Source organism: Lingula anatina, chromosome 1 (assembly GCF_051362555.1).
Source record: "Lingula anatina isolate TDL-2025a chromosome 1, LinAna3.0, whole genome shotgun sequence".
Taxonomy (NCBI): Eukaryota; Metazoa; Brachiopoda; class Lingulata; order Lingulida; family Lingulidae; genus Lingula; species Lingula anatina.
In genome coordinates, this window is record NC_141767.1 from 46,433,973 (window position 1) to 46,461,565 (window position 27,593).

The 27,593-nt window shown below is 34.2% G+C and overlaps 4 protein-coding genes across 5 annotated transcripts in view; 2 read left to right on the forward strand and 2 right to left on the reverse strand.

Annotated features, from left to right (window-relative positions):
* Positions 1–7,655, reverse strand: part of LOC106153263 (uridine 5'-monophosphate synthase) — an 11,060-nt gene extending 3,405 nt beyond the window's left edge. The window contains exons 1-10 of one of the 2 annotated variants that reach the window (XM_086999861.1): positions 7,458–7,655; positions 7,076–7,171; positions 6,435–6,596; positions 5,953–6,056; positions 5,303–5,468; positions 4,610–4,741; positions 2,041–2,174; positions 1,689–1,818; positions 1,372–1,456; positions 907–1,005 (exon numbers count right to left, since the gene is read on the reverse strand). In XM_086999861.1, the coding sequence (XP_086855987.1) occupies positions 907–1,005; positions 1,372–1,456; positions 1,689–1,818; positions 2,041–2,174; positions 4,610–4,741; positions 5,303–5,468; positions 5,953–6,056; positions 6,435–6,596; positions 7,076–7,171; positions 7,458–7,640 (1,291 nt within the window). In that variant the 5' untranslated portion in view covers positions 7,641–7,655. Of the gene's footprint in view, positions 1–906; positions 1,006–1,371; positions 1,457–1,688; positions 1,819–2,040; positions 2,175–4,609; positions 4,742–5,293; positions 5,469–5,952; positions 6,057–6,434; positions 6,597–7,075; positions 7,172–7,457 lie in introns of both variants that reach the window. The other variant, XM_086999860.1, reaches the window with a different exon arrangement.
* On the forward strand, positions 7,600–15,199 carry LOC106153267 (uncharacterized). Its single transcript, XM_086999862.1, has 10 exons — positions 7,600–7,767; positions 9,212–9,365; positions 9,599–9,686; positions 10,422–10,585; positions 10,695–10,811; positions 11,209–11,295; positions 11,736–11,842; positions 12,403–12,584; positions 13,263–13,352; positions 13,609–15,199. The coding sequence occupies exons 1-10, from the start codon at positions 7,765–7,767 to the stop codon at positions 13,985–13,987; spliced, it is 1,371 nt and encodes a 456-aa protein (XP_086855988.1). The 5' UTR covers positions 7,600–7,764; the 3' UTR covers positions 13,988–15,199.
* LOC106153272 (peptide chain release factor 1-like, mitochondrial) lies at positions 15,025–20,236 on the reverse strand. Its single transcript, XM_013527139.3, has 7 exons — positions 20,077–20,236; positions 18,855–19,658; positions 18,483–18,571; positions 17,737–18,099; positions 17,026–17,143; positions 16,662–16,737; positions 15,025–16,437 (listed from the first exon to the last, which is right to left on the reverse strand). Exons 1-7 carry the CDS (start codon positions 20,087–20,089, stop codon positions 16,146–16,148), a joined length of 1,755 nt encoding a protein of 584 aa, XP_013382593.2. The 5' UTR covers positions 20,090–20,236; the 3' UTR covers positions 15,025–16,145.
* LOC106169923 (cleavage and polyadenylation specificity factor subunit 3) lies at positions 20,128–27,528 on the forward strand. Its single transcript, XM_086999859.1, has 17 exons — positions 20,128–20,234; positions 20,629–20,692; positions 21,743–21,840; positions 21,986–22,114; positions 22,302–22,386; positions 22,571–22,663; positions 22,853–22,942; positions 23,178–23,328; positions 23,608–23,783; positions 24,201–24,359; positions 24,743–24,889; positions 25,241–25,393; positions 25,584–25,692; positions 25,805–25,998; positions 26,263–26,350; positions 26,641–26,804; positions 27,015–27,528. Exons 1-17 carry the CDS (start codon positions 20,137–20,139, stop codon positions 27,108–27,110), a joined length of 2,094 nt encoding a protein of 697 aa, XP_086855985.1. The 5' UTR covers positions 20,128–20,136; the 3' UTR covers positions 27,111–27,528.
* Positions 27,529–27,593: the final 65 nt, after the last annotated feature.

Consider the following 27,593-nt stretch of genomic DNA (forward strand, 5'->3'; position numbering starts at 1 on the left):
GTGTGGCTTTGGTCTGACCTCTGATGACAGACGGGTACGATGCTGGCGAACTGCTGGTAAAGCATTTAAACCAGATGTACTTCATTTTCGAACCCGGAGCAGCATATTCATCATGGTGTGGGGCTGCATCAGCATCCATGGCGTGGGCGAATTGATAGTGGTTGATGAAAACATGAATCACTAGAAATATATCGATGTTTTGGAGTCAGGCTTGCTACCATATATTACTAACATGTTTGGTGACAGGAATTATCCATTTGTTCACCAGGATGACAATGTTACTTGTCACAGGACCAGAGCAGTTGATGATTGGTTTCACCAACAGGACATTCGCAGGGTGATGTGGCCTGCCCAGAGTCCGGATGCAAACATGATAGAAAATGTGTGGAATGATATGTCAAAACTTTGGACAAATGCCCGTCTAACAAGCAGAGAAACTCTGTTATATTCAGTGTTTAATGTCTGGGCCAGCATAAGCCCTAAACGCATCAGACAATTACATTAATCCTTGCTTCGTAGACTGGCACCTATTATTAGGTCACGTGGCTTTGCCACCAGTACTAATTTTGGACTTGAAATTGCATATTTTGGTAGAATGTATATTTTGTTCTCATTTTGTGATTTTTTGTGAAATTTGATGTTTATAAAATGATACCAAGAGCATACCATTCCACAGTCATTTATCTCCCCCATAGTATTGGCTCAGTAGGGGTGACACTTCTTTTGTCCAGTGTGTGTACATATTTTAGAACAGTGTGCTTATCTTTTGAACACACACCTATGACCACATAAAATTACCAAATAATTTCACCTTAACATATGAAATTATGTTTCTTTTAGTCAAAACATTTAATCTCTGGTACAATATTCACTTTATTTTGTTAATCTGGAGAACAAATGTGTTACCTGGAGTTATATGAACCCAGTTGGGATCATTTGACAGCTTGGACTGTGTGATAAATCCAATAACAAAATCATCATGTTCCTCTGCCATCTTCAAAGTGGCTGAAATAAAATTACACATTAGTTACTTGATAAATGTTAAGTTGCAGATCAAAAATATAATATGCATATCCTTGTAGAGTACAGGAGAAATCAAATCTTTTAAGTATTTCAATCACAAAAAATTAAATGTTCAGTTTACAATAAATGTAAATCCATTTAGACCACAGACATTGTTCTGCATGGCAGAAAGAACACTTAAACAAACAAAACCTGACATTACCCAATAATTAACATGCCAAGGTTTGAAGTATATACTATCTATGCAGCACATTAAAACAGCATAAAAAGTTGCCAATAAGATCTTTTAGCAACTGAGATCACCAACTGGAATGCTGTAACAGTGGCTTTCAAAATTTTCAAACCCACCTTTAGCATAGTCCCCTGTGGCAAGATTTCCCTTGGAGCTCATCTCAGCAATTAATAAACAAGCCCTGTCCTTCACAAGACCCACCTTATACAAAAATAATAATAATAAAAATTATTGAAGGTTTGCACATTATGATTTCAAAAGTTTTACGTAATATGGCATTGCAAATCAATGACAATTTGAGCTGATTTTAAATTCTGTTTCATAACTGTTCATATTAACCGCAAGACACCAACACCCTGTAATTAAAAAGAAATTGGTCTGTTTTAAGTTGGACACAAAAATATAAGACCAATACACATAGACAAGCAGTTACCTCCTTTAAACCCTGTACAATCCCAGGCCCTGGCAGAGCATGTGCATTGATGATGTGAGACCAGTCTGATATTCTGTACACCCCAGAGCTGTACTGGTGCTTCACTGTGTTACCAATGTCTGCAAATTTCCTATGTAATGTTTCAAAACAATGAAGAATAAAGTTGGGAAAAAATCATTTATTTTAATATCTATTGTTTAAGATTTAACCAAAAAATGATTAAATTTTCATTTACAAATAAAAACTACGAAAATGATGGATGTGAAAGAGATATATTATGCATATGCAGTATCTAGTTATGCATTATATGAAAAAATACTGGATTTTTGCTTAATTCTGAATAAAAATTAACCTGTCCTCAAATATTAGAAACCCATGTTTCTCAGCCAAGTGTGATAAATCATGGACTAAGTCTGGTTTGAAGTCAGATATAATATCAATGTGGGTCTTCAGTATACAGATATGGGGCCCCACAGCATCTGCCAGCTGTAAAATCAAAGAAGTGTCTAAACTGATAAGTGAACAAATAGATATGTGAATTAATAACTAGAACACTCAGTGAACACAGACCTCCACCAAGACGAATAAAATAACTAATAATTCACCATTAATTAATTAATGGATCATCACCAAAATATAACTACTTTTAACATCAGGCATGAGATTTGGTTTTGATAAAAAAGTCTGAAAGACTTTTTCGAAGAAAAATCTTAACGCACACGTAGTGTGCGTGGGGGGGGGGTTGTTAAGGGGGGTGCGCCCCCCTTAAGCCTTGGAAAATTTTTTGACTTTTGCATTATGAATGGTGCAATTTCCTTGCATTTAAGATCCCCCAAAAGAACTTTTTATCAGGCAAAAATGTGTAAAAATACATGAAATTTCATACAAATTTACACAAGAACATTATTTAAATAGAATAAATAATACAATCTATCTATGGAAATTTTTTTTTACTTTTGCATTATGATTGGTGCACTTTCCTTGCATTTAAGACCCACAAAATGAACTTTCTATCAGGCAAAAATGTGTAAAAAAATGTGTAAAAATACATGAAAATTTCATACAAATTTACAACAGCATCCATGGAAACGAGGTTAAATTTCATAAACGTCAGGGTCGGAAAACCCAGATATATCGCACCTAAGCCGCCCCCGGTAGCCATATGCTGTTAGGAGACGTTATTCAAAGTAAATTTGTTCTAAGATATAATTAAGGTTCATTTTGCATGCCTGTAAACTCCTAGATCTAAGGGTTTATCTTACATAGAAGTGTGATTTAACATCGTGTAAATCATAAATCGGCATAACATAACATAACATAACATAACATAACATAATTTTATTTCACGTCAGTTTTCCAACAAGCACAACACTAGCCATAGCAGGCTAATATCACCGAAAATAAAATGAATGAAATAATTGACTTTTGAAAACGTACACAACTTCTTTGCTGCACTTGAAATGACCTCGTTAGCTATAAATATGATCCTTTCACCTTGCCACGTGACATCATTTGATCCATATACATGAGTAGTTGTCACTGTTGAAGGGAAAGCACGTCTATTTATAGGAACTGAAATCAGATGACGCAATGTATTGTTGTGTTCAGAGAGCGACTTTCACTTGACCTACTTTCCAGTGCTGTATGTTGAACAGTACGTAGCTGCACCGGTATTTCTTCTCATTATACTTCAATTTGAGAAAATAAAAAACTTAATTGACTTGTATAGTTTCCCACCGGTACGATAGGTATTTAATAAACATACCGGGTGGAAGAATTTTGAAAAATTAATAAGCGTACTGGGTATGTTTATTACAACAGCATCCATGGAAACGAGGTCCCCTTTTAGGAGTGCGCCCGAGGGCGCATCTCTAGGAATTTTTTGGCGACATTTTCAATTTTTGGGCGACAATGTCGCAATGTCGCGCTCTGGGCAGAACCCTGCAACTCAAAACATGAAAATTTTCAAATGCAAGTTCAATGTCTTCATACGACATACACACAACCGATCTAGTAGCTTCATTTTCCAAAACGCAAAAGCGACACACGATACCACATGGAAAAAACCGCGCAGCGCTTTATGAACAGGATACAGGCCGTTTTACGGTAATTGCATTCAATGACTGTATAAATGTCGTATAGACGTCGCAAAAGTTTCCCCCTTGATAACAGTGCGTCCCAGAATCGATATATATGTACGGTTGGTAACGTTTTTCGGCAAGGTCAAAATTGAAAACATGCGAGTGCCGATGAGTGAAGGGTCTCGCCGGGGAAGGGAAGGGTACCCCTACCCCCCCCCCCCCCCCTGAAATTTTCTCAACGGATTTGCAATGATATAAAAAATGACATTTTTGAAGGAAAAAGTCGGAATTCCGCCAAAAGACGGAAAAATCTCATGCCTGTAACATAGACCATTTCTCGACTATCTTGGAAATTTTATTAAAATCCATCCTTAACTTACGTTACGCTGTGATGAACGGGCAGACAAACACAGGCAGGAAACATAACCTCCTTGGCGGAGGTAATTATATAAACAGTCAAGCTTTTTTATTATCTGGTTTTTGACATACCTTTTAAATGCTCATATTAGGCATTTAAATTTGATATAAATCAGTCAAAACTTCTGGAGTTGGAAACAGCTTATACCTAATACATGTCATAGATTACTGTCCTTTTTTGTATTTTTTTATCAAGCTGGCATATAGACATGTGGAGTGTGAGAGAGATACGCCATATCTGGATCTTTAGTTCTCGATATCAGAAGTGGTATAAATGGGTTTCAAGTGTCAGATACACCACTCGTCAGCAAGGTGTATATGACATTTATTTGTGTTTCACACTCAGGTATATGACATACACATAGGGTGCTTCTATTACATAACTTGTCTTTACCTTCTAAATGAAGCAACTTCAAAACTTACCCTCAGCAGCTCTGCACCAGTTGTTACATCAGCAGATAGCGCTAAATTGGTCCGTTTATCTTCCATTGTTGTGAACAAAAACTTGGCCACAGAATGTGAACACAACTTGGCCCTATCTCCATATGTAAGTACCTAAAACAAATAAAGGTATTTCATTGGGGGGTTTTCATAGTTAATGAATCACACGTTGATCTCTGCAGTAAAGAACATAAACCAAAAATTAAAAAAGTAATAAAACTTGTCAGAATCTAATATATAGAGTCAATGTACTGAACTTTTAATGTGACATAACATCATTCCAACAATTGAATATACACTGTATTCCCTATCTGCAAGCAGTAATTTTAGTTGGAAGTAATACAACCCCTTGAGAATAATTATCTTACAACAGTGGAAATCATACATGTACTGGTAATTACAATATGTACTGCATATTGAGTTCATGTTACCTGATTAGGATTCCATTATCAACATGCTGTTTATTCTTTTAATTCTTATATAATAAAAAAAAAAGTATTATCAGAGGCATGCAGTGTTTCACATTGTTACTTGTAGTGCCGTTCAGGTAAGAGGATCAGAAGTCAAAAGGTGAGTAGATCAGTCAACTTGTTATCTGCACATCCATTTACAAATTTAAAGCATTACAGCAGAGATCCCAACACCAAGCATGCAAAAGAATGGTACCCTCTTAACTCGTTTGATGCTTCTGTCTCCTCCTTCATCCTCTGGACTCCTTTTCACATTTCCATTGGGATTAAATCTATTGTCATGGATGAACTGCTTGGTCCTGTTTATTACATCTTGCTCCAGCTTTCCCATATTGCCAAGAACTTCCAAAATTTGTGTTATAGTACAGACACTGGAAAAAGAAGTTTTAATTATCAAAATTAGTTAAAAGACAAATATGTTTAAAAGGACATGTTTTATGGAACATTAATCTGTTTACCTAATTCTATTGTCTTGCAAAGGCACTGTTCAGAATTAGGGGCCACTCAAAATGAGTTAGTGCGTGCTTTTTTTTTTTTTTAGAAAAAAGTATTTGAATATCCACTTTTACAAAAGTATATTCACATACGGACTACATTTTGATTCACCATTTCATTTTGAACAACCATAAATAATATAAAAATAAAGATTAATGCAATATGTTGTGATTAAAATCAAAACTAAAATATGTAAGCACACTATACTTGACTCTGTACGAATTGGTTATAGCACTTCATATTTTAGGCTAGTCAATACTCCATGTTACATCAGAATAGCAATTCCATAACTAAAACTGTGTATCACTTAAAACTGAAAAAGTACATTCTGGCCAAAATATAATAAAATATATCATTTACCTATGCAGTTCAATTCCTTTGGTCTTAAGCATATCTTTGCCACCTTGTTCCCTGTCCACCAAAACAACAGCATCTGTCACATTAATTTCTTCTTGTTGCAGAGACTGCAAAAAGAAATGCAGTTCTATTTTCATTTATTGATCTATTTATTGCACCTCATCTCATTTCAGCTCATTTCATTTGTAAATTTCAGAGAAAGTTGTAAAAATATTGAAGATAAATAGAAATAAGCACCAAGATGGGATTTTCCCTCTGAAATTGGAAGGAGCAAAAAGTGCTATACAGATGAGTGCACTGCAATAAAATAATTTTTAGAATCATACATTGTAACATAACTTCTATGTGTCCATCAACTTACCAAAGTTGAAACTTTTCTTAAACATTCTGAAGACAATGTAAAGTAACGTGATGCAGAGATGAACTTTAGTTTACAAGGGTCAGTCTAGCATTTTTCATACTCTTGAAATATGTGTAACCCATACCAAAACTGTCTCCAAAACACTTGATCCACTGGTTACAACATCTTCTACAACTAAGCACACATCTCCAGGCTTGTAGTGACCTTCTATGATCTTCTTGGTTCCATAGTCCTTGGCTTCCTTTCTACGTATTAACATGGGGAACTTATGAGCAGTAGAGATACACTGAAAAAACATTTCAATATATCGGTCTATGGATTTTGAATCGAAAAAAATGTTTTACAAGTCTGCAAATATAAATATGCTAAAATATATTCACTAGTCTATAAAATAATTGCCTGTGACGTACATCCAATGACAACTCATTCAATTATCACAAAAAGAAAGATTCCTTGTGTATATACCCTCTCATATTTGCTCTAATAAAATTTCATGGCATTTAAAAAGGGTGACACACGTGCTACCCACTTATATAAATATAACTGTCAGTTTTTTTTCTTTTTAATTATCTTAAAACTCAACCAGAAATAAAAATACAACAACTTATGCTTTTATTTATCTCTTATGTTACAATAACACACAGGCAAATAGTTATTAATTCACTGGATATTGAAAATGGCCATTTGAAATTATGCAAGTGTGCATAAACAAATTATGCAAAATGAAAGGTTAAACAGAACTTAAGTATTATAAATGATACAAACTGTGGCTAAGGGTAAGGCAGTATACGGCACACCACACACAGACTGGTAAGTAGAACCTGTTTTTGATGCTTGATATAAATGTTCTGAGACGTCTATCTGTAAAATTTTTTATAAACTTCTGAGAAATGGATAAACAAAATGATTAGTAAAATTAAGCATATTTAAGTATTTTTTATCAAATGAAAATTAATATTCTGTTTAAGCGGTAATAAAAAGGTCTTATCTGAAAATTACACCGAGAAAAATTATTACCTGAACGAAAGAAGGTAGCACAAGAACGTAAAACAATAATAACAAATAATGGAAAAACACGTGTTCTCATTCATTCATTCATTCGGTAGCAATGCATTCACGTTTTGAGATCATAGAAACATCATTTTACCATTAAATCCGGATAAGATATTATCACTCTTAGATCAAAATACACTGGCGATTGTATTCCACTTTTTAAAGTGAAATTACCAAATTTTACAGCACCAATCTCGAACAATTTTAACACAAGATCGTTCAAATTTGTAGCGCTCCCCATCCCGACAGGAAGACAAGCAACCTCGATATCGATCATAAGGTGAAGGTCAGCATAACAAACGATCGGTTTTTATATTCTGATCAATCTTGAGTTATGCTTTATCATGGTACCTCTAACTTTATCGGGGTGAACGTGACAGCTGAAACTTACGAGTATTGAAATGGTAAGTTGATGCATTGATTTATGGATATGCTTTATATCTCTAGACTGTTTCTAATTTGTAAAGGCACTCGATGATTTAATTGTCATTTTGTCTTTTCTGATTAAATTACTATATCGATTTGGACACTTCTTGAGTAGCGCCCGTTGAGAAGAAGTTGGGATGAATTGTTTAACAGCTGAATGAAATTAGAAGTCTACTAGTTTGATTCCAAGGTCAAATACAAACTTTCGACTTATAAAATAACTGTTGCTCTCAAGAAGGTTAATTTTTGCTTTTTTTTAAAAAAAAAAAATTTTATGATTTGAAAGATGAGGACAGATATTAGTCGTTTTTTAAAGAAAATTGTAGTTGATCACAGTCGACTTGCGAAATTTGCCACAACAGGCAAATCTTGATTGGTTGGTGAATTTTAAAACCTCAAATAATGACCTTACTAGTAATTAAAGGCCCAGTCACAAATCAGTTGCGATGCGTCGGGGATGGGTAAAACCCGGGAAATTTGAACAAAATCTTGAGACAGATCTCACGATTTTGCACCCATCGGAGGCGCTCTCCGGACGCCTGCGGGTTGTCGCAGATTTTTTAGACATCGCCACACCCGTCGCGGTCCCCAACTTTGAACTTAAAATTTTAAGATTGCTCGCAAGATTTTTCACCCATTTTGGGCATCCCAGACACAATCTCCGATGACCTACGATGCCCACCGATTAATCCGAATAATGTGAGACTAAACCCTCCTTTTCCCCCACATATACCCAGGGGGAAAAAATTACAAGAAAAGACGCTCGCAGATATCGTCTCCACGATTTTTCGACAAAACCGGGTCAAAATCCTTGAAAAAATCTCAGACAATGTGACTGCTCCATTTTTATTAAGATTATTGCTAGGATTGTTCAAGGATTCTTTATTTTCTACAACGACCCCCGGCCAAAACTAATCCCCGACAGATCGCCAACATTGTGACTGGGCCTTAATTTATACTGGCACCCAAGGCTTCCATTACGATAAATAAAGTCATTGATTAATAAAATCAAAATCAGTTTGTATTTATAACACATTTATTAAAATTGCCATATATACACCATTACCTCTTATACCATTTGGTAGAGTAGTTTTATCATAAAAGATATGGCTCCATGTTCAAACTTCATTACTAGTAAATAATTCTCGACCCAACAAGCATCAAATAAGGCAAAGCTGAACAGGAGATTATATGGCCAAAAATGAGTTTTACAATAAGAAGCCATATACTGTACATGTTCAGTATATTCCACTTGACCACTTTTTACTTTAAGGTAAGTTTTAACACAATGACTGTTTTCCAGCACTTGGCTATATGCCATCTCCTGCTTTGCTTTGATTGTTCATGGCTGTCAAGTCACAAATAATTCATAGGAGCTTTTGAAATTTAGTAAAAGAAATGTTTATCATGTTATTTGTGCAGTTTGGCCAAAGAAGAAACTCTGAGAGTGACGAGGCTTCTGGGTGGGACAGCCCTTCAGAAGTCATCCAGGATGTTCCAAAGATAGAGGGGAGCTCTGCAGATGAAAGGCCTGTCAGAGATACATCGGGAAAAAGGCCTACACCTGCTGATAGAAGTAACTGCTTTTCCTTAATGCATGGTTTATTCATATTTTACCTACTGGTACTTGATAGCTTAGTATTGAAAGCTTGTGTTAAATAGAATGCAGAAGCTCATTTCTAGCACTGAATGCACTAGCTGTTTAGAATATATGTTAATTAATCTAAAGCATCAGATATGAAGTTACTAGTTAAAAAAATAAATGAATAAAGTGAGGAGTATGAACAACAAAATATTTTTGCCCTTCAGGTATGAAATCACCAAGGCAGTCTGAGCCCCAGAAGTCAAAAAGACATGGAGAGGGAAGAGGGAAAAAAGCTGGAAAGGAAAAGCCCAAGTAAGTATTACAAGTTTGCCATCTGCATTGCAATAGTTTTTTTTGGTTTGTTTTCTGATATACCTTTTATCTTCTTGGTTCCCATCATACATAAGATACTACAAGGTGATTTATTTAACCTTTATACATAGTGATGCTGGACCATAAAATGGGTCTACTTTGATAGAGCAAAAAACCTTAATGATGTTTATTGGTTCCAAGGTTTGATTGGCCTGGTATCTCATTATCTCAGGGTTACAGATTTTTTAGCAGGATGTTGGCTCTATTTAAACTACAAAAAAGATAAAGGAAGCAGTTTTCTTTGGTAATTTCTGCATTCAACCAATATGCTGCTAACTCTCAACAAAGTGTATTTTGAGGATAACTTTAAGAGTAACAAATCTTTAGAGCAAAGGACCTTTTTTACAATTGATCTTTTAGGCAAATAAACCTTCAGACTAATAATTTTTTAAAAATTATTTATTTATTTATTCATTTATTTATTTATTTTAATTATTATTATCATTATTTATTTATATATATATATATATATATATATATATATATATATATATATATATATATATATATATATATATATATATTTTTTTTTTTACTACTGTTCCTGGAGTTTCTAACTTGCGGTCATTTGAATTGTTTGAAAGCACCCATAAAAATGGCTGCTCTGCTTGTCAGAATCAAAGTTGAAGTTTGAGAGTGTTTTTTATTGTGATCATAATTATATTTTATTATCAGCGATCCTTTGGGAGGATTCACTTTCACTGATCGTGGTGGTGACAGTGAAGAGGAGAGTGTGTCCGTCTCAATTTCCCAGTCACAGCCTAACAAGTCAAAGAAAAGAACCAAAAGAAATCAAAAGGAAGAAACTCCCCCTTATGATTTCAAAGGAGCTCTAACAGGTGAAATTTTGCCCTCAAAGCATAATTAATATTGCGAAGACATTTTACAGAAATTAACTTATGTTTGATTTTTGTTTAAAAAAATCAAAGGGATTTTATTGTATTTCAGATCCCAGGGATCGTGAGCAGCCTGCTTCCAGACCTCCAGGTAAAGATCGCAAAGGAAATACATATGATCCTGAACCGAGTCCCAGAGCCCCAACAGCTGCAAGTGGGGACACAGTAGGTAAGATGGTATGGAAACAAGTTTGTTCTTCTCAGTTTGCTCACAGCATGCTCCCTAAGTACAATATTTCTTTTAAATAAGAAAAATACATTGTTATCACCTCTTGTGAAGATATCTTGGATGTATTTTTGATTTCATAACATGCATTTTAATTTGTTAAAAAAATGACAGGAAATGGTGAATGATGAAAGGCAGGATTTGATTTCTGATATTTGAAAAGTTTTCAGAAGGAAACAAGGTTAACAATTGCTCAGGAATGTCCTCTTTACTCTAAGACTACTGGTTGGTTCACTTTTCATTAAGTTATAACTACTAACTCTGTATCTAACATTTTTACATATTATTATGCTATTTCCATTACAAAAAAATCAATTTTATGAATACTAATTGCTTGCAGCTCTGGATTCATGGGATGATTCAGAGGCAGAGGAAAGGGTGTTAGCAGAATTGCGCCAGGATTTGAAGAAAGGCCAAACCACTATAGGTACTAAGCCACATTGTTTATGTGCTTCCTATCTCTTAAATCTTGAGTTTTCCATTATTTCCATCTTCACTTTATATTTGTCTAAATTAGCTTTTATCATTACATATTGGTATTTCAAAGCTAATTTCAGACTTTAAAAATTTGATTTAAGTGGCAAATATTCTTTCAAACTTTGAAGTGTTTCCTGATATGTACCATTGAATATATGTACCATTATTTTTTTCAATTCTAAATTTTATTTATAAAAAAATATTTAACAGAATTTATATGTTGTTTTTTGTTCTCAGTTAGTAATGTTTCTCTAAACAACTTACACATTTACTCACTTACTGCAATGGGAAAAGTATTGATTTTTGTTTAAAACAAGAGAATTTTAATCATTGTTTTGAATCACTAGTGAAAAAGAATTATCTTAAAACCTATATCTTGTGTTTGAATAGATGTAGAACCAGAGGACCAAAATCAAAAGTCTGGAAGTTCTTTTAAGAGCTTCAAAAACCTTGGAAGTAAACTCAGTCAGAAATTCAAGAAAAGTCCAAAACATCAGGTAAAAGGAAATATGTAATTTAAGTCATTCATGTAGAAATGAAAAAAGCAAGATGACACAAATAATCCGCCTAATCCCTCCCTGCCTCCATATGTGCCTTCCCTGCAGGGGCCTAGCAGTAAAACCATAAAGGCGAAATTTACTCCACGTGGAAGTGGGGAGACCATTAAAAGATTAGGCGGTCTTGCTTTCATGTACAATCCCCCATATTTGATCTGCAGACCAGTAGATCTGAGGATCATCTGTTCTGAATGCGACCTTACCTACCAGTGATTTAAGCATTAGGACAGAGACAGGAGGAAGGGGGGATGGCTGCACAGTGTCAAGTAACAGTATTGTTAATGTATATCAGTTAGATTTCCTTAAGGAGACATAAATTGGTTGAGTATAATTCCAAGCTGTTCACTGAAGAATCTGTTGTTACTTTATTAGTCTTTATTTTACAATAAATATTGATGTGTATGTCAGACTTCACATGTGACATAACATGCTTGTGGTTTTATTACAATTTTTGTTGCTAATTTCCAGCTTATAACCTTGGGACTTTCATATTTTCATAGGCTAATACGTCACAAGAAGTTCTAGTTGAAAATATGCCTGAGCAAGACAACACCTCTCCTCTGCACCACTTTGCTGTAGTTAGTAAGCCTAATGAAGACCTAAATGGAAAGGATCCAAACCAAATAAAGAAAGAGAGAAAAGTCAAAACAGTTGTTCATCACACTGATCCTGATGATAATAAGTATGTTTTTGTTTTTGAAATTATTTTTCAATAATCATGGTTTTGAGTCATACACACCAAGTGACTATAATGCTGATATATGAAAATTTGTTTTTCATTATAAAAATGTAATAATTTTAACTTTTAAATTAGTCATTAATTCTCATGATATTGGTATGTGTATTGACCTTTAATCTCATTTTTACAGTTTACATTTTAATAGCAAAGAGGGCAATTTTTTAACATGAAATACTCTTAGCTATGAAGTGGATTTTCATAGCATTTGAAGTACTTTTTCCATGGATTGTCAAATTCACATTTTGTATTCAACACATTCAAAACAATGAATCAGAATGCATTTGCTTGATAAGTTTTTTCATTTAGTTGGTTTCATTGCCACCATTTCTGTGTGTGATGCCAAATTTCAATTATTTTACAAGTTGTTTACAAGTGTTAGAAATGTGAAATTTGAATATATCATGTTGATTAAAAACCAAAAATTATTATATTCACATTTTACAATTTTAATATAAAAACTCTGCCCCCTTTGCTTTCAATTTAGTTTGTAATCTGCAGTTTTACTTTACTCAAGTTTGGAGTGCAGTTATTTTAAGGTTGCAATATATTAACACAAAATGCATTTATAAGGAGATTTATCTTCTCAATAGTTGTTGGTAATGGTCATCCTTTCCCCCCCAGATATGTGTACTACTTTGAAGACAGTAGCACAGAGTACTATGCAGCCAGACCAGATGAGGTAGATGCAGCTCTGCCAAAGATTGCAGACAAGTAAGCGCATTTCATTGGATTTCCAGCTTTTTGTCAATGTAAAAGCATTTACACCCCATGTTTTAGACCTTTTTTTTACATTTGAAATGACTTATTGAAGGTTATGGTAAAATATATTCATATCTAAAAAAACAGATTTGTTCAAGAATTCACCTGATGATACAGGTCTAAACAGTTCCAGTGTATTACTGTAATTGTAAGGCATTTCATATGTAGAAAATTACAGATTTTTCGAGGTTTGCTTTATTGTTTTCAGGGCAGAGATGATCTCAAGGAGGATTGCCTTGGAGTTTTTTGGTGTCCTAAGGCTTATTGTTGGATTCTTCATTATATTTGTGGTGGAGCTATACAGATTTGTGATGCGACACATCCTTCATCCAATTCTTGTTGGGATCCTAGTCGTTACTGGGGACTACCTCATCAAACCAGTCTTGTCAGCCATCTTTAATGGTATCTTGCAACCAGTTTCTATATTTTTATACAATTTATTTGTAGCCTTACGGACTGGACTTAATCCCTTGATAGATATCATCAATGGATTTGCTCGCCAGGTGGCCGTGATACTGGGAGCTTTTAGACTTGTGGTTGTCAATAACACTCATAACCACTATGAAAGACATGTTCAAGATGTATAGTTTTATATTCATTACTTTTTTTTTATTGATTTCTGTGATAGAAAGTTAAGGAGGGCATAATAGTTATGAAGAATATTAATTATTATAATAAAAAAATTTTTTTCCAACATGAATCCTGCCTATGCATGACATTCATGAAATTGATGTCATTGCACCCTTTAAATGTATAAAATGTCTGAAAGTTGAAAGGGCTAATATAGTGTATTAGGGACTTTCTTTCATGGTGTTAACCAAACATTGATGTGCAAGAGGAAGATGAATCAGTCAGTAAAGTATTTTTCGGGTTGACAAAAAAGAAAAAAAAGTGAAACTCTGTTAAAGGTAGCATAATTAAGGAGAGCCCTATAACACAATGTACTTGCTGTGCTTTTTATTTTAGCAATCAACTGATCTTGTATCTATACACTTATTTGTAGAGATGAATTTATAATAGTTCTGCTGATAAATATTTATTCATGTTGACAATTTTTACAAGCGAGCTTCTTAAATGAAACCACTTGAATATACTGGAGTGGTTCAGGCATTTCCATATTTGTTGACATTTCTTATCGAAGCCAGATTTTACTTTATTTTTTATGTGTGTGTGTGCCTGTATCTTTAGTGTTTGTGAAGTGAATTTCACTACCAAACGTTTTGTGTGAATGTGTTCTTTTGTTATAGTTTTTGTGTTGCATTTCAAGAGCATTTTGATTTAAAAATTTGTTCCAAGTGTCTACTCTTCTAGGGCTAGTGTCCTGAAGATAAATTTAGGATAAATTCACTAAAATAAAGCTGATCTAGAACATTACTGTATATTTTACAGCGCATTTCCTTATAAATTGTCATATATCTGACAGATAATATAAAATGAAACATCTTGACATTTGTTCTTCATTTGAATTCAAGTTATGTAATATTGAAACCAGAGTAACATTTTATATATGGTACCGTCCAAGATATAATTTTTGTTCTAAAGAAAACCAGAATAAAGGCCAGGATGTTTCTGTTTTTTTATTGTTAGGATATGTACAATCTTTTCACCAAAATGAAAACTGCTATATGAATTAAAATATATTTTATTGCACTGTTCAGGTATTGAAAAACTTAAGCTGTGTTTTGCTGTTTGTATGCTTATCAACAAATTAACTAATTAATTGATTAATTTATTGAAACATCAACAGTGTATACAGAAATTTTATTTTTGAAAATTAAATTCATATAAAATCTAAAACATATCTCTGTTGTTTGCTTCATTTCATGAAATAACTGTAAAGCAGTACCCTCTACCTCGGCCGCAGATAGATTTTTAGTAGATATTCACTGATATGTCTCTGGATGAATTGATGGAACTTTTCTGAACTGTGACCCTGTAATGAAATCTCAAGGATGATTACATGGCTGGTAATTGTTTGCACAACTACTGAGGCCCTGTCATTTAACAAGTCCCTTCCAAGTCCCCTGATAGTAATCAAGGCAGTTAATTGCTCTGACCTTAATAACTTGCTCTTCTGTGACAAATAAAAATAAAAATAAAAATAAGCTTGATACTTCAGAATGTTTCCTCAAACCATGACTTGTTTCAGCAGACAGCCAAGCCAAGCCAGGGCCAGTAACCTGAAAGCATCGCACATTGTGAGTGAGCGCAAGCGTCTCGATTCCATAACTCACCCATATTCGCCCCATATAATACATTGTAGCCTCTATGTGATATCGCTATTCGCAATGCTTTTGAGTTACAGGGGCCAGGTTGCTTAACAAACATTTATCATGTCAGCAAGAAGCCCAGCTCCTGCATAGCAGATACAATCTCATCTGCATGCATGCAGTTTTACTTGCTTCCATCTGGACAAAAGTTACAGGGACGTGTTGGAAAAAAGTGAACATAATTATTTGCAGCCCTAGCAGAGAGTAGTACACCAGTAATTAATTATTAATTGGCTGGAAACACCTATTGTGGATGTTTGACATATTTTATATCCAGTAAACGAATACTGTAGATAGAGGGTATTCTTCCTATTCTTTTCATGCTATCAGAGTATGAAGCCAGGCTGATGTTCCAGAGTACTTTTTTCTGTACACTTTGGGGGATAAATTTAATTTACAGTTGATAAAGGCAGAAAGCAAGAAGGTTATGTTTCTGCAATACCAGTAAACAGCTTTTAACTGTAGACAAATAATATTATGAGGATTTCTTTTTAGGCTGCTGATTATTTTCATATTCCTTTAATCTTTCTGCTAATCTCTCTTTCATGGCCTCCTGCTGCAGAATCTCCACTATATCATCTAAAGCAACACCTCCCTCCATAAAATCTTCAACCCCATGAAAGGTTTCCTTGACACGATGGTCTGTGATTCTGTCCTGGGGGAAGTTGTACGTGCGTATTTTTTCTGATCTGTCCATACCACCAACCTGTAGTTTTCTTTGTGAGTTGAATTTGCTCTGTCTTTCTTCAAGCTCTTTGTTGTAAAGCCTGTCCATTAAAATATTGCAGACATTAAACTAAAATTGCAAAATTCAATTTGCTTAAATGTAATTCATAACAAAAATAAAAGATTACTTGGAATCACTTTCTATTATTAAACATAGTTACACCAATTTTACAAAACTACCATTTTCAAAAATAGAGGGGATTCAATATCTGAATCACATTTTTTTTAGCCTTAGGACACCAAAAATTAAGAAAAAAATACTTACATAGATCTTAGCATCTTCAACGCTAGGCTTTGATTTTGATGTTGGTTTCGCTCCCGCTGGGAACTGACTACCAGGCCTATAAGTATGATGATGAAAATAAGAAAAATCTGGATCATCTGCCATGACTTTTGAGTGAATTCTTGGCCAAATCTTGCAAAATCTCACTTGATTCAAACTAAATTCACTGCCTTGGGGGATGTTTTCAAATGTGTCATCTACTAGCCAAACAAGCAAACAATGCAGCAAACAATGTACGAACTGCTAATAGATCCATGTCCCATTTTATTTAGAGTACAAATCTAAAACAAAGAACTGATATTCTAACTTTGAAATCCAAATATGAAGTGATGTACAGGTACTTTACCAGTTGGTATGTGTTTTATTCTTACAGCACTTTCTGTCTTATTGACATGTTGTCCTCCAGGACCTGAAGCATGCATTGTCTGGATCTCCAAGTCAGAAGAGTTCAACTGCACATCAATCTGAAATGTAAGGGGTAAAATATCAAAACTTTAATCTTGTAAATTCCATACATTTAAATTCCATATATATAAAGAGTAAACATTGAAGTGGACACAATACAAGTACATGACAGCATGAAATGTTTTACTCAGAACTGTCAATATTTTAGCATGTTGAAATGAATACACCATTTAACCAAACTGTAACATTTTGAACTACTGTTATTTCTATGATTCTCTTCAATAATATTTGTCATACTTTTTTTTACATTATTACATAAATTGCAGCTGAAAAAAGTTAATTATGCTGAGTGACTGGACAAAAGGAAACAGAATAAAGCAGCAAGGTTTCTGCCTGGTTTTTCCATGTGTTGAAACTGCTTTCTGAGAGGCGTACACTATGTGAAGACTTAATGAGGGCAGAAACATAAATCAATGTGCCTGTGGGCTTGCGGGACTGGAAATATGAGTATGAGTAAGGGCTCGCATACCTATGTTACCTAGTTATATTAACAAAAAAAGTGTATGACACATTTGGTAAATATGTCTGGCAAGGTACATATATATGAAGAAATGGAAGGAACACTGGGTGCACTCATCAGTTCTATACTTACATCTGAGGGCTGTGGCAGAACAGCAACAGACATGGTGCTGGTGTGAATCCGACTTCCTTTCTCAGTGAGAGGAATCCTCTGCACTCTGTGCACCCCACCTTCATATTTCAAACATCTATACACACCAGGGCCTGACACAGCCACACTAGCTTTACTCAGTACAACAGAAGAGGAAGACTGCTGGGTCTCATAGCGTATGACGTCAAATATCCATCCTTTGTATGCAGCATATCTCTGATACATACTAAAAATTTCTGCACAAAACAACATGGCCTCTTGTCCACCAGCCCCTGAACTGAACTCCATTATTACATCACAGTCGTCAGTGGGACCAGTGTTTGGTGGAACCAATAGTGTCAGTATCTGAAACAGAAAGGATATTTATTTGTAAAAAGTTATGACTTGATGTCCAGCATATGAAATGTGCTATATAAATATTAGTATGGCACTGTGATCTCCACATCAATCCACAGAGGTTTTAGTGTGAAGTTTAAAACTATAATTAACACCACAATAAACATAAATTCATGTTTAATTATCATGGTGACTTTTTTATTGAAACTCATTAAAGTCTAATCAAATTTTGCTCCTAGAGATCGCTATACATAGCAAATGCTTTAACCTCCAGAAAATCACAAAATAAGTAAATGTATTAGCCTTCATTTTTCAACCCTCAATACATTTAAGAGCAATTTAACTGACCATTTCATTATTAACTTGTACTTAAGTTTCCAATTGAAAGTTACCTCCTTTTCAAGTATATCCATAGCTTTCAGATTTTCTTCTTTTTCTTTTTTTAACATCTTTGCTATATCTTTATCTTCTTTTCCATCTTCTGAATTGAAGAAACAAAAATAAATTCTTTAAAAAAATTTTGTAAGAAACACCAATATTTAACTTAACACAAAATTCATAATAATTATAATAACAATTTATTTTATAACACATTCCAATTAAAATCTAAACGTGCCTTACAATCATCATAATCCCTTTCAATGTTAGCACAAAGTTTGATTCCAAAAAATAAGCAACATAAAAATTAAGTAATAGTATACTTGTATGCTATTTAGAATTGATCTTCTGCACTATATCAATATGCAAAACTTATTTAAACTTGCCTTTTAGCATTTTATCCATTTCTTTCAATTCATTCTCTTTTTCTATAAATTCCAGGTATTTCTCAACTAGAGAAGCTTCCCTTAAAAGATTTTCTCTTGCATTTCTCTTTTCTCCAGAATCAAAATTGGTATAGCTCTTTTCCAGCACCTCCTCATTTTGCTCATATTCTCTGCAGGTGCATTCTAAAACTCTTCTTACTTCTTTATCATTTAAAGAGAATCCAAACAAATCTTTTGCAGTCTTCATTTTTGTTCTTTCTTGTTGACAATTATAACTTTGCTTAGCCTTGACTGAAGACATTAAAATTGAAGCACTTGTTAAATGTGGTAAATATAGATTCGATTTGCTGTATTTCCTTTCTTGTTGAAAAAATGAATCTTTGTACATAACATTGGTCCTTTTATGTAAAGCAAATCTTATTTTATATGTTCTGTTACATGCACATTTACCAGAAAAATCGTGATAAAGGCATTTGTTTGCAAACATCTTGCTTTGGGCATTGTCACTGTATGTGCCTAAAGAGAGCCATCTCTTTTGATCAAGCTTTTGTGGACATGACCAATGTTTTTGTGAAAATATAACTTTCCTTGGTTCTCTTATCTGCAATCTCCTTTCTCTCTTTGGCAAGTCTTTTCCAAAACAAAATGAACTCCAAGTTGAAAATACCGCCACACCTTTAACTGGGCAAATATAACGTAGAGCCAAGTCCTGTGAGAAAAGTGAATTCGAACCCAAAGTTCTCCTTAATATCATCATGTCTATTTTTGATAGCATCATATATGTATTACATGCATCTTGAATACCTGAAATATAATCATCAATTTAAACAATTATCAGTAAACATTTTTCTGTAGACTGTTTCATTTCGGTTAGAACGACAGAAAAGTTTGCTAAAACCATTTTTAAGTTTATCTTAATGATAACGCAGTTCATGTTGCTTCATGATGAAATTCCAAGGAGGTGTATAAATTAATAATAATATCAACAATCAGCGTGTACAATTAATCCAACTTAAGAGTAATTTAATGTCAGAAAATTTTAGCTAATACTTTTACTATAAAGATGAACTTTGGTTTAAACCATAAAGATGTGCATTATTTTACTTAACTTAATTAATTATTTACAAAAGAAGAGTTGATAAAACAGAGAAGCGATCAAAATATAGTTCAAGCAAGGAGTTATAACATCTGTTATAACTCCTTGGTTCAAGTCATAACTCACATGAGCTACGCATTAGTCATGGGCGCTGACATATTGTTTATTTCCCAGAAGGCTACGCGCATGAAGCGTGGTTTCCGGTTTAGAAGCATGACAGCAAAAAGAAGGGCCGACTTTCAAGTTCCCGCCGAAGAAAGCGACCAGCTCGTGATCAAACCTTTGTAAGTTACTGGATGATATTCCAGTGATCTTGGAAAAAATATGCATTATTTATACCATTCTGCAAATTGTACTTTTTGCTCGGTAGTCATATGAATTTCGACTGCACCGGGAGTTTCACAGCGAGGTCTTGAACAAGTTGAGGTTACCTTGTTATGCCTCTGCCATTTCCATTGTTCAGAGTACCAGAAACAGCATATGCATCCTGAAAAAAAGAGTTTCCAGTGATATCTGAACTCAAATATGTTATCTGTTCACAGCTACATAATGTACTTATAGCGAATGGTAGTATTGGGAAGGGGGGGGGGGTTAGTACAGCTGAAGTATTGACTGTGCATAGCACTACTGCCTGTTATGTTGTTAAATGACTATAAATTTAATCTTTACACTTTCCAGGGGAGCTGGTCAAGAAGTGGGGAGATCATGTCACATTCTAGAATTCAAGGGAAAGACAATTATGGTAAATAATCTCTGGAGTAAATTGATTATAAATGCTTCTTGTAGTCAAAACAACATTCAATTTGTCTTCCACCTTTGTATAGATATTTGTGATACAGTTATATAATAAGCACTGCAACTATATATATATATAGTCGCAGTTTTTACTTCCTTTTCTGAACACGTTAAAGGGATAATAACTCTTCGTTTCGGCCAAAAAATGAATTTTCCTGGAGTAAACAACAATTTTCCCATACTTACCAATGGTTAATGAATCCATTTTTACATTCAAAGTTAGTCCCTGGTTTTTTAATAAAAAGTTTGGTTTTTTGTTAAAATCTCTTAAGAGATTTTAACAGAGAATAGCCATTAATGGAGGTCACATGGTCTAAAGACTAACTCAATTATCAGAATAATAGCTATAACTGCCATTTTTGTGGTAAAAAAGAATATATTATATTTCTATGAGTTATTCACATTGTTTTTATTGTGAAATATAGATCTCATACGAAGAGTTATTATCCCTTTAAGTGAAATTCAAAATAAATGCTGCCACCAGTTGAAAATAAAACTATGGAGTTTATTATACTTGTTTAGCTCAATAGTCACAGCCGACTTCTCATTATCTTGATTGTTTCTACTCTAAACTCTAGACTGTTACTCAAATCACTGATCTCTAATTCTCGAATCACTAATTCTACTCTGTACTGTGCTTTGTACTGTCTCCTTCTTTTGCTTCGAATTACAGCCCTTTTATAGAAAATAGTGCCCTAGCAGCACTTAGCGGAAAAGCCCTAAAAAAACTTTAGGGATCGCAGATCCCAGAAAAGACGCTCATTAATTAAAACTTACAGAGAGTGCCCCCCTTTATGGCAGTCCAGTACAAAAAGCTATATATATATATATCTTGTTTTAATTTCAGAATTGTTGTTTATTATGTAGATGTATAAGTCTTGTGTAATTTTATTTAGTCTGCACTTTGATATTGAGGCAAATGTCAAAGAGGTTTTTTCGTCTGATACATATTTTTATGTACCATATTAACAAATTCACCTTACATTTTCTATTTAAGTTGGACTGTGGAATTCATCCTGGCCTGAATGGACTAAGCTCTCTCCCTTTCACAGATCTCATAAATCCAGAGGATGTAGATTTACTACTTATTAGCCAGTAAGTATGAGTTAAAACAACTGCAATGAGAAATGCAATTTTAAGTGATTACATGATATTGACAGTACGCACTACAAGCAACCTATCAATTTCTCCTTTTGAAAATATTCTCTGTAATTTCACATCCCCCCTTTCTCTTCCTCAGTTTCCATTTGGACCATGCAGGTGCCCTTCCATGGTTTCTGGAGAAGACCACATTCAAGGGAAGATGTTTTATGACACATGCAACCAAAGCTATATACAGATGGCTACTGTCTGATTATGTCAAAGTGAGGTAAGTATAGAATTTTTTTTCCTTTGATAATTGAAAATTTACCTTTGGTGTTTCTAACATTAAATGCATATATTTTATTTATTTACATGTAGTAACCATTTAAATGATTTCACAAAATACATTTAGTGGACTCAGGTTCCTCCATTACTATTTATATATATATTAAAAATTTTTATATACATTTCAGCAATATCGCCACTGATCAGATGTTATACTCAGAAAAAGACATTGAAAACAGTATGGACAAAATAGAGACCATCAATTTTCACCAGGTAAAAAACATCTGTTCTGTGATAAGTTAACAAAAACTAGTTATATGACCATAGGATAATTCAAATATTTTTCTTTAAAATTAACAGTAAGGTTATGAGACAGGTCACACAATAACTTATAAGTTTTCTTTTAGATAAGTGCAGTAACTGAATATACAATAAGCATGTTTTTGTTTGTATTCAGGAAACAGAAGTAAATGGCATCAACTTCTGGTGTTACACAGCTGGGCATGTGCTGGGAGCAGCCATGTTTATGATTGAGATTGCAGGAGTGAAGGTAGATTAAGGTTTGAGCTGTAAACGGTCAGGATTTGTGTGTAAAATGCTTTTAGAGTCGAAGATATATTGCTACTGGTTAAGTATGCAGTTGACCAAATGGTATGGGGTTAGTAGACAATTTGATCATTCTACAAACTTTGGAAAAGTATCCCTTGATGTTAATATTCAATGTATCTTGTTTTTCCAGGTGCTTTATACAGGAGACTTTTCCAGAGAAGAAGACAGACATCTGTGTGTGGCAGAAATCCCTAATGTCCACCCTGATGTCCTTATTGTGGTAAGTGATGCATTTTGGTACGGGACAATATATTTCAAATTGAGATAGTATCTTCTCTCTTTGCAGAATGCTTTTGTCTGCTGATCCTGATATTATTTTGATGCTTGTATCTCTTGTGGTGCAAAAATCATTCAGTGTCTTGAATTTGATTGTTGGCCTATAAAACAGTCAAGACTTTAGTATTAGCAGGTGGTTTCTTCAATAATGCTTATAGATTTTACTTTCTGTTATTCAGGAGTCCACATATGGTACTCAAATTCATGAAAAAAGAGAGGATAGAGAAGCCAGGTTCACAAACCTGGTACATGATATTGTAAACCGAGGTGGAAGGTGCCTTATTCCAGTGTTTGCTCTGGGAAGAGCACAGGAACTGTTGTTAATTTTAGGTTGGTTAATGTACAAAATAATTTCGATATGTTTGTGTGTGTGTTAAATATTTCCCATATTTTACCAATGTTGATATTTTCTTCTTGTTAAGAAACAAATATGTCACAGGAAAAAGCTTGTTATTTTGCTTTAATATATTTTGTTGAAATTATGTGAATGAAGCTTATATCCCTTGGCATTGAAACATTGAAAAACCACTTTAAACAAGTATTAATATCTTTATTTCTGTCACTTCATTTGTGTAGATTTTTTCATAGACAGTTTAAATATTTTCTTAGATGAATATTGGTCAAACCATCCAGAACTTCATGACATTCCAATCTACTATGCCTCCTCGCTGGCCAAGAAGTGTATGAGTGTGTACCAGACCTACATCAATGCCATGAATGATAAGATTCAAAAACAGATTGCTGTCAGCAACCCTTTTGTGTTCAAGCATATATCTAATTTAAAGGTACTGCAGTTTTTCATGTTCAGACACTTTATGTGTCTCTTATTGTATATTCTAATCACTGTGTCTGTCCACATTGACGCCAGTGTGATGTCAACATCCTAAACGGCTGTTGTTCACCCATAACTGCCAAACAGTATTTTGTTTTACTGAAAATTTTTGAGTGGCTTTTTGAAAACCAGATTGATCAGATTATTTTTATGAAGGCAATTTGATTTTTTCCTTCATTATATAATATATATATAATGTGTAAGATGTAGGCCTGGGATTACATTTTTCCAGAATTGTAAAAGCATTACATTTATATACATCACCACATGGCTAAAAACTTGAAGCTGTCTATTTAGGAATATCCATATGCAGAGGCATAAAGCATGAAAAGGTACAATATTGTTCTGCAATGTTCTTTCTATACTTCAGAGTATGGACCACTTTGAAGACATTGGTCCCTCCATAGTTCTGGCCAGCCCTGGTATGATGCAGAGTGGCTTGTCAAGGGAGCTCTTTGAGAGCTGGTGTACTGACAAGAGGAATGGGGTCATCATTGCTGGCTACTGTGTGGAAGGAACGCTTGCTAAAGTAAAGCTGATTTTACACTCGTATAATAAAATTTAGTTGATGAACATCTCAAATTAAATTATCTTATTATGGAATGTGTTTATGGCTGCTGAGAAGAAGAACATCATTCGTTTATTGAAGTTAAACCTTAGCTCTTACACTTGTGCATAAGTAACCTTTCTCAGTGTTTGTGAAATATGCTCAGAAAATATAACTGTGATATTTTTGGATTTTTTTTTTTCTTTCTTGAAACAGATTTTTGAATGTGTGTAATACTTTGCTTTATACCACAGTGCCATTTAGGATTTGAGAATAGGATAACATGCTTCATTTTTTGGTTAAAACCATATTTTCAGCACATTCTCTCTGACATGCTTATTTTTTGGTTTAATCCATATTTTCAGCACATTCTCTCTGAACCTGATGAGGTAATCACCATGTCCGGCAACAAGCTGCCTCTCAAATGTTCCGTGGACTACATTTCCTTCTCTGCCCACACAGACTATAAACAGACCAGTGAATTCATAAGGATACTCAAGCCACCTCATATTGTAAGCCTGAATCTTTCGTTGCTCTGTTTAAAGCAATTTTAAGAGTGAACTTCTTTCAATTTGTCCAATTTCGTCCTCTTTGACATGATATTTTGTCTAGTGGTTTGCCTTGTCTCTGCGTAGAGAACAGTGAAAGAACGTACCAAAATGTATAATGCTTATTAAAATTCCTGCAGATAATATTTTTAAACTGCTCTTTTGATATGTTTGTAAGGGTCTTAAGAACAAACAAAAAGTAATAGAAGGATGCTGGGGAAAGCTTGCTTCTCAGAATCAGTATTCTTATTATTTAAGATTAATCCACAAATCCAGTACCGGGATGCCTATACATGGTATTTTTTCTAATCCTAGGTCTTAGTGCATGGAGAAGCAAATGAGATGGGACGTCTAAAGGCAGCATTGATGAGAGAGTATGAATATGATACAGAGTATAACATAGAGGTGTACAATCCTAGAAACACACAGACTGTGGAGCTTTACTTCAGGGGAGAGAAAATGGCAAAGGTAAGGTCTTTAGACATCCCCATTTATTTAAGTTTCAAGAGGTGAAAATATATTTTCCTTCAAATTTTTTTTAAGGAAATCTGTTAATAAGCATTATTATTGGACTTAAAATAAAACCACAGCAGTAAGACTAATAATGCCAAATTGCTTTGTAACATTTATTGCAACTACACAACTTTTATTCCCAAAGGTTGTTGGCAGTTTAGCTTCATCAAAACCTACACAAGGACAGAAAATATCTGGCATTCTTGTGAAGAGAAACTTCAACTATCACATCATGGCACCATCAGATTTACATAGTAAGTGTGTCTTGTTTATCTTACGTATTCAGGTTTGTGTTTGAAAAGGTTAAATCAGTGTTAAAGATATTGTTTTATTTTACTCAATGTATCTTTTTTTTTTAATCTTCAGACTACACTGAGCTTGCCATGAGTGTGGTTACGCAGAGAATGAGCGTGCCATATACTGGCAGCCTTCCTCTTCTCCGCTATTACCTCACTCAGTTGTCTGGGGATGTAGAACAGGTCCATAGTATAGACAAACCTACACTACAGGTCTTCAAAGTCATCAATGTGGTGTTTGAGCAAAGAATGGTGGTGTTAGAGGTAACTATGATGACTTGATAATAGTTTTATACCTCATGCCTGCTTTAAAATGCATTCCATATGCATCTGTTTTGATGTCTCTTGTTTACATTTGTGACAAATTTGCCACTAAAGTGTATCTCAGAAATGTAGATTGTAAGATGAAATGTTTTCCCTGGTAGTATTGATATCACCAACCACAAATGTAAGTTATCTCTTTATAGAAGTGATTCTATCTCAAAAACAAGAATCCATGTTATCTATACCATTTGTCCTTATTTTCAGTGGACAGCCAGTCCATTGAATGACATGTATGCAGATTCAGTTCTGAGTGTGATACTGAGGGCAGAGAGGGACCCCATGCCTCAAAAAAGTATGCAGATCAGTGTAATATTTTAGTAGACTGTACATATTGCACTTTCTTAAACATCATTTTGGTCTATAAAATGCGGCATTTCATAAAAACAATTGGAAATCATTGATTGTCATTTGGTAATTTAGTCATTTGGTTTCAGCTTTATGTCAAAATGTTATACCTGTAGGGATATGTTTTCTCTTAATGTGCAAAAAAGAAATTTCATTATGCGTTGATTTCACTGTTGCTACAGGTGACACTAATGATTCAGGCTCTTATACAAGCTTATTTTTATGATGAATTTTTAGATGTTCCCACAGCTGTGAAAGTGGACAAAGCCCACTTTAAGGAGTGTGTACTGGAGATGCTAGAAGAAATGTTTGGAAGAGACTGCTTCAGTCAGATCATGAAAGGAGATAAGATGGATGTCACTGTGGATGGAAAGGTGGCAGCTGTAAACTTGGATAACTTAGTGAGTTGATTTTCTCTGTCAAATGGAATACATCAAACCAAAAGAAAATGCATAGAAATGTTCATTAAGATATGTGTTTAATACTAGACATTTTAAATGTTGGGTACTGCACCTTTTTAGTTTGAAAAATTGTTCTGGCTACATCATGGTGAATGATATATACATTGCATTTACATTTTAGTATTAATTGTATATTTTTTTAATTTTCAGGAAGTAAAATGTGAAGAGGATGATGTGTTGCAGCAGCTACTTCAGACAGCAATCACAAAGTTACACGAGGCAATATCACCAGTGAATAAGACTTAAAATGTCAAATATTTCAAGACTTGAGTCGTCCGAGTATGTTCTCCTCATCAAAAATACAAGGCAGATAAAGTTATTATCATCATCATTCAGTGCCCTGCTGTTCAGCGTTGGTGATCATGTCTATCCACACATATTGGTCCCGAGTGGCTCTCAGCAAGTCAACCGTCATCTCCAGTCCCATCCAGGGCATGGGCCTCCTTACCAGACGAGGTTTATTTATATAAATTCTTATAATACTGGAGTTTTTGTATATTACATATAATACTGTAATTTTGTGGCATACTGCAGACATTTTGATGCATCAAACTCTTTCTTACTGAACTGTATGGACATGCACTTATGGCATAAATTTTTGTCTGTTCATTTTAGCTTCACTTTATTTCATAAAGTTAATGTATAAAACTTACTTCCCAAACAAGCGACTTTTTTTTTTGTTGACAAGCACAGCACAAATATTGTTACTTACATTGACTGATCTTAACC

Coding starts and splice junctions, on each gene's coding strand:
- LOC106153272 (XM_013527139.3), bottom strand. Junction 18,572..18,854: donor AATGGATAAAATGCTAAAAG/GCAAGTTTAAAT, acceptor TCTTCAATTCAG/AAGATGGAAAAGAAGATAAA. Junction 16,438..16,661: donor TTGAAGATGCTAAGATCTAT/GTAAGTATTTTT, acceptor TTTAATGGACAG/GCTTTACAACAAAGAGCTTG.
- LOC106169923 (XM_086999859.1), top strand. CDS start 20,137: ATGAAGCGTGGTTTCCGGTTTAGAAGCATGACAGCAAAAAGAAGGGCC. Junction 20,235..20,628: donor CAGCTCGTGATCAAACCTTT/GTAAGTTACTGG, acceptor TACACTTTCCAG/GGGAGCTGGTCAAGAAGTGG. Junction 25,394..25,583: donor GGGGAGAGAAAATGGCAAAG/GTAAGGTCTTTA, acceptor TTATTCCCAAAG/GTTGTTGGCAGTTTAGCTTC.
- LOC106153267 (XM_086999862.1), top strand. Junction 9,366..9,598: donor GCCTACACCTGCTGATAGAA/GTAACTGCTTTT, acceptor TTTGCCCTTCAG/GTATGAAATCACCAAGGCAG. Junction 10,812..11,208: donor TGCAAGTGGGGACACAGTAG/GTAAGATGGTAT, acceptor AATTGCTTGCAG/CTCTGGATTCATGGGATGAT.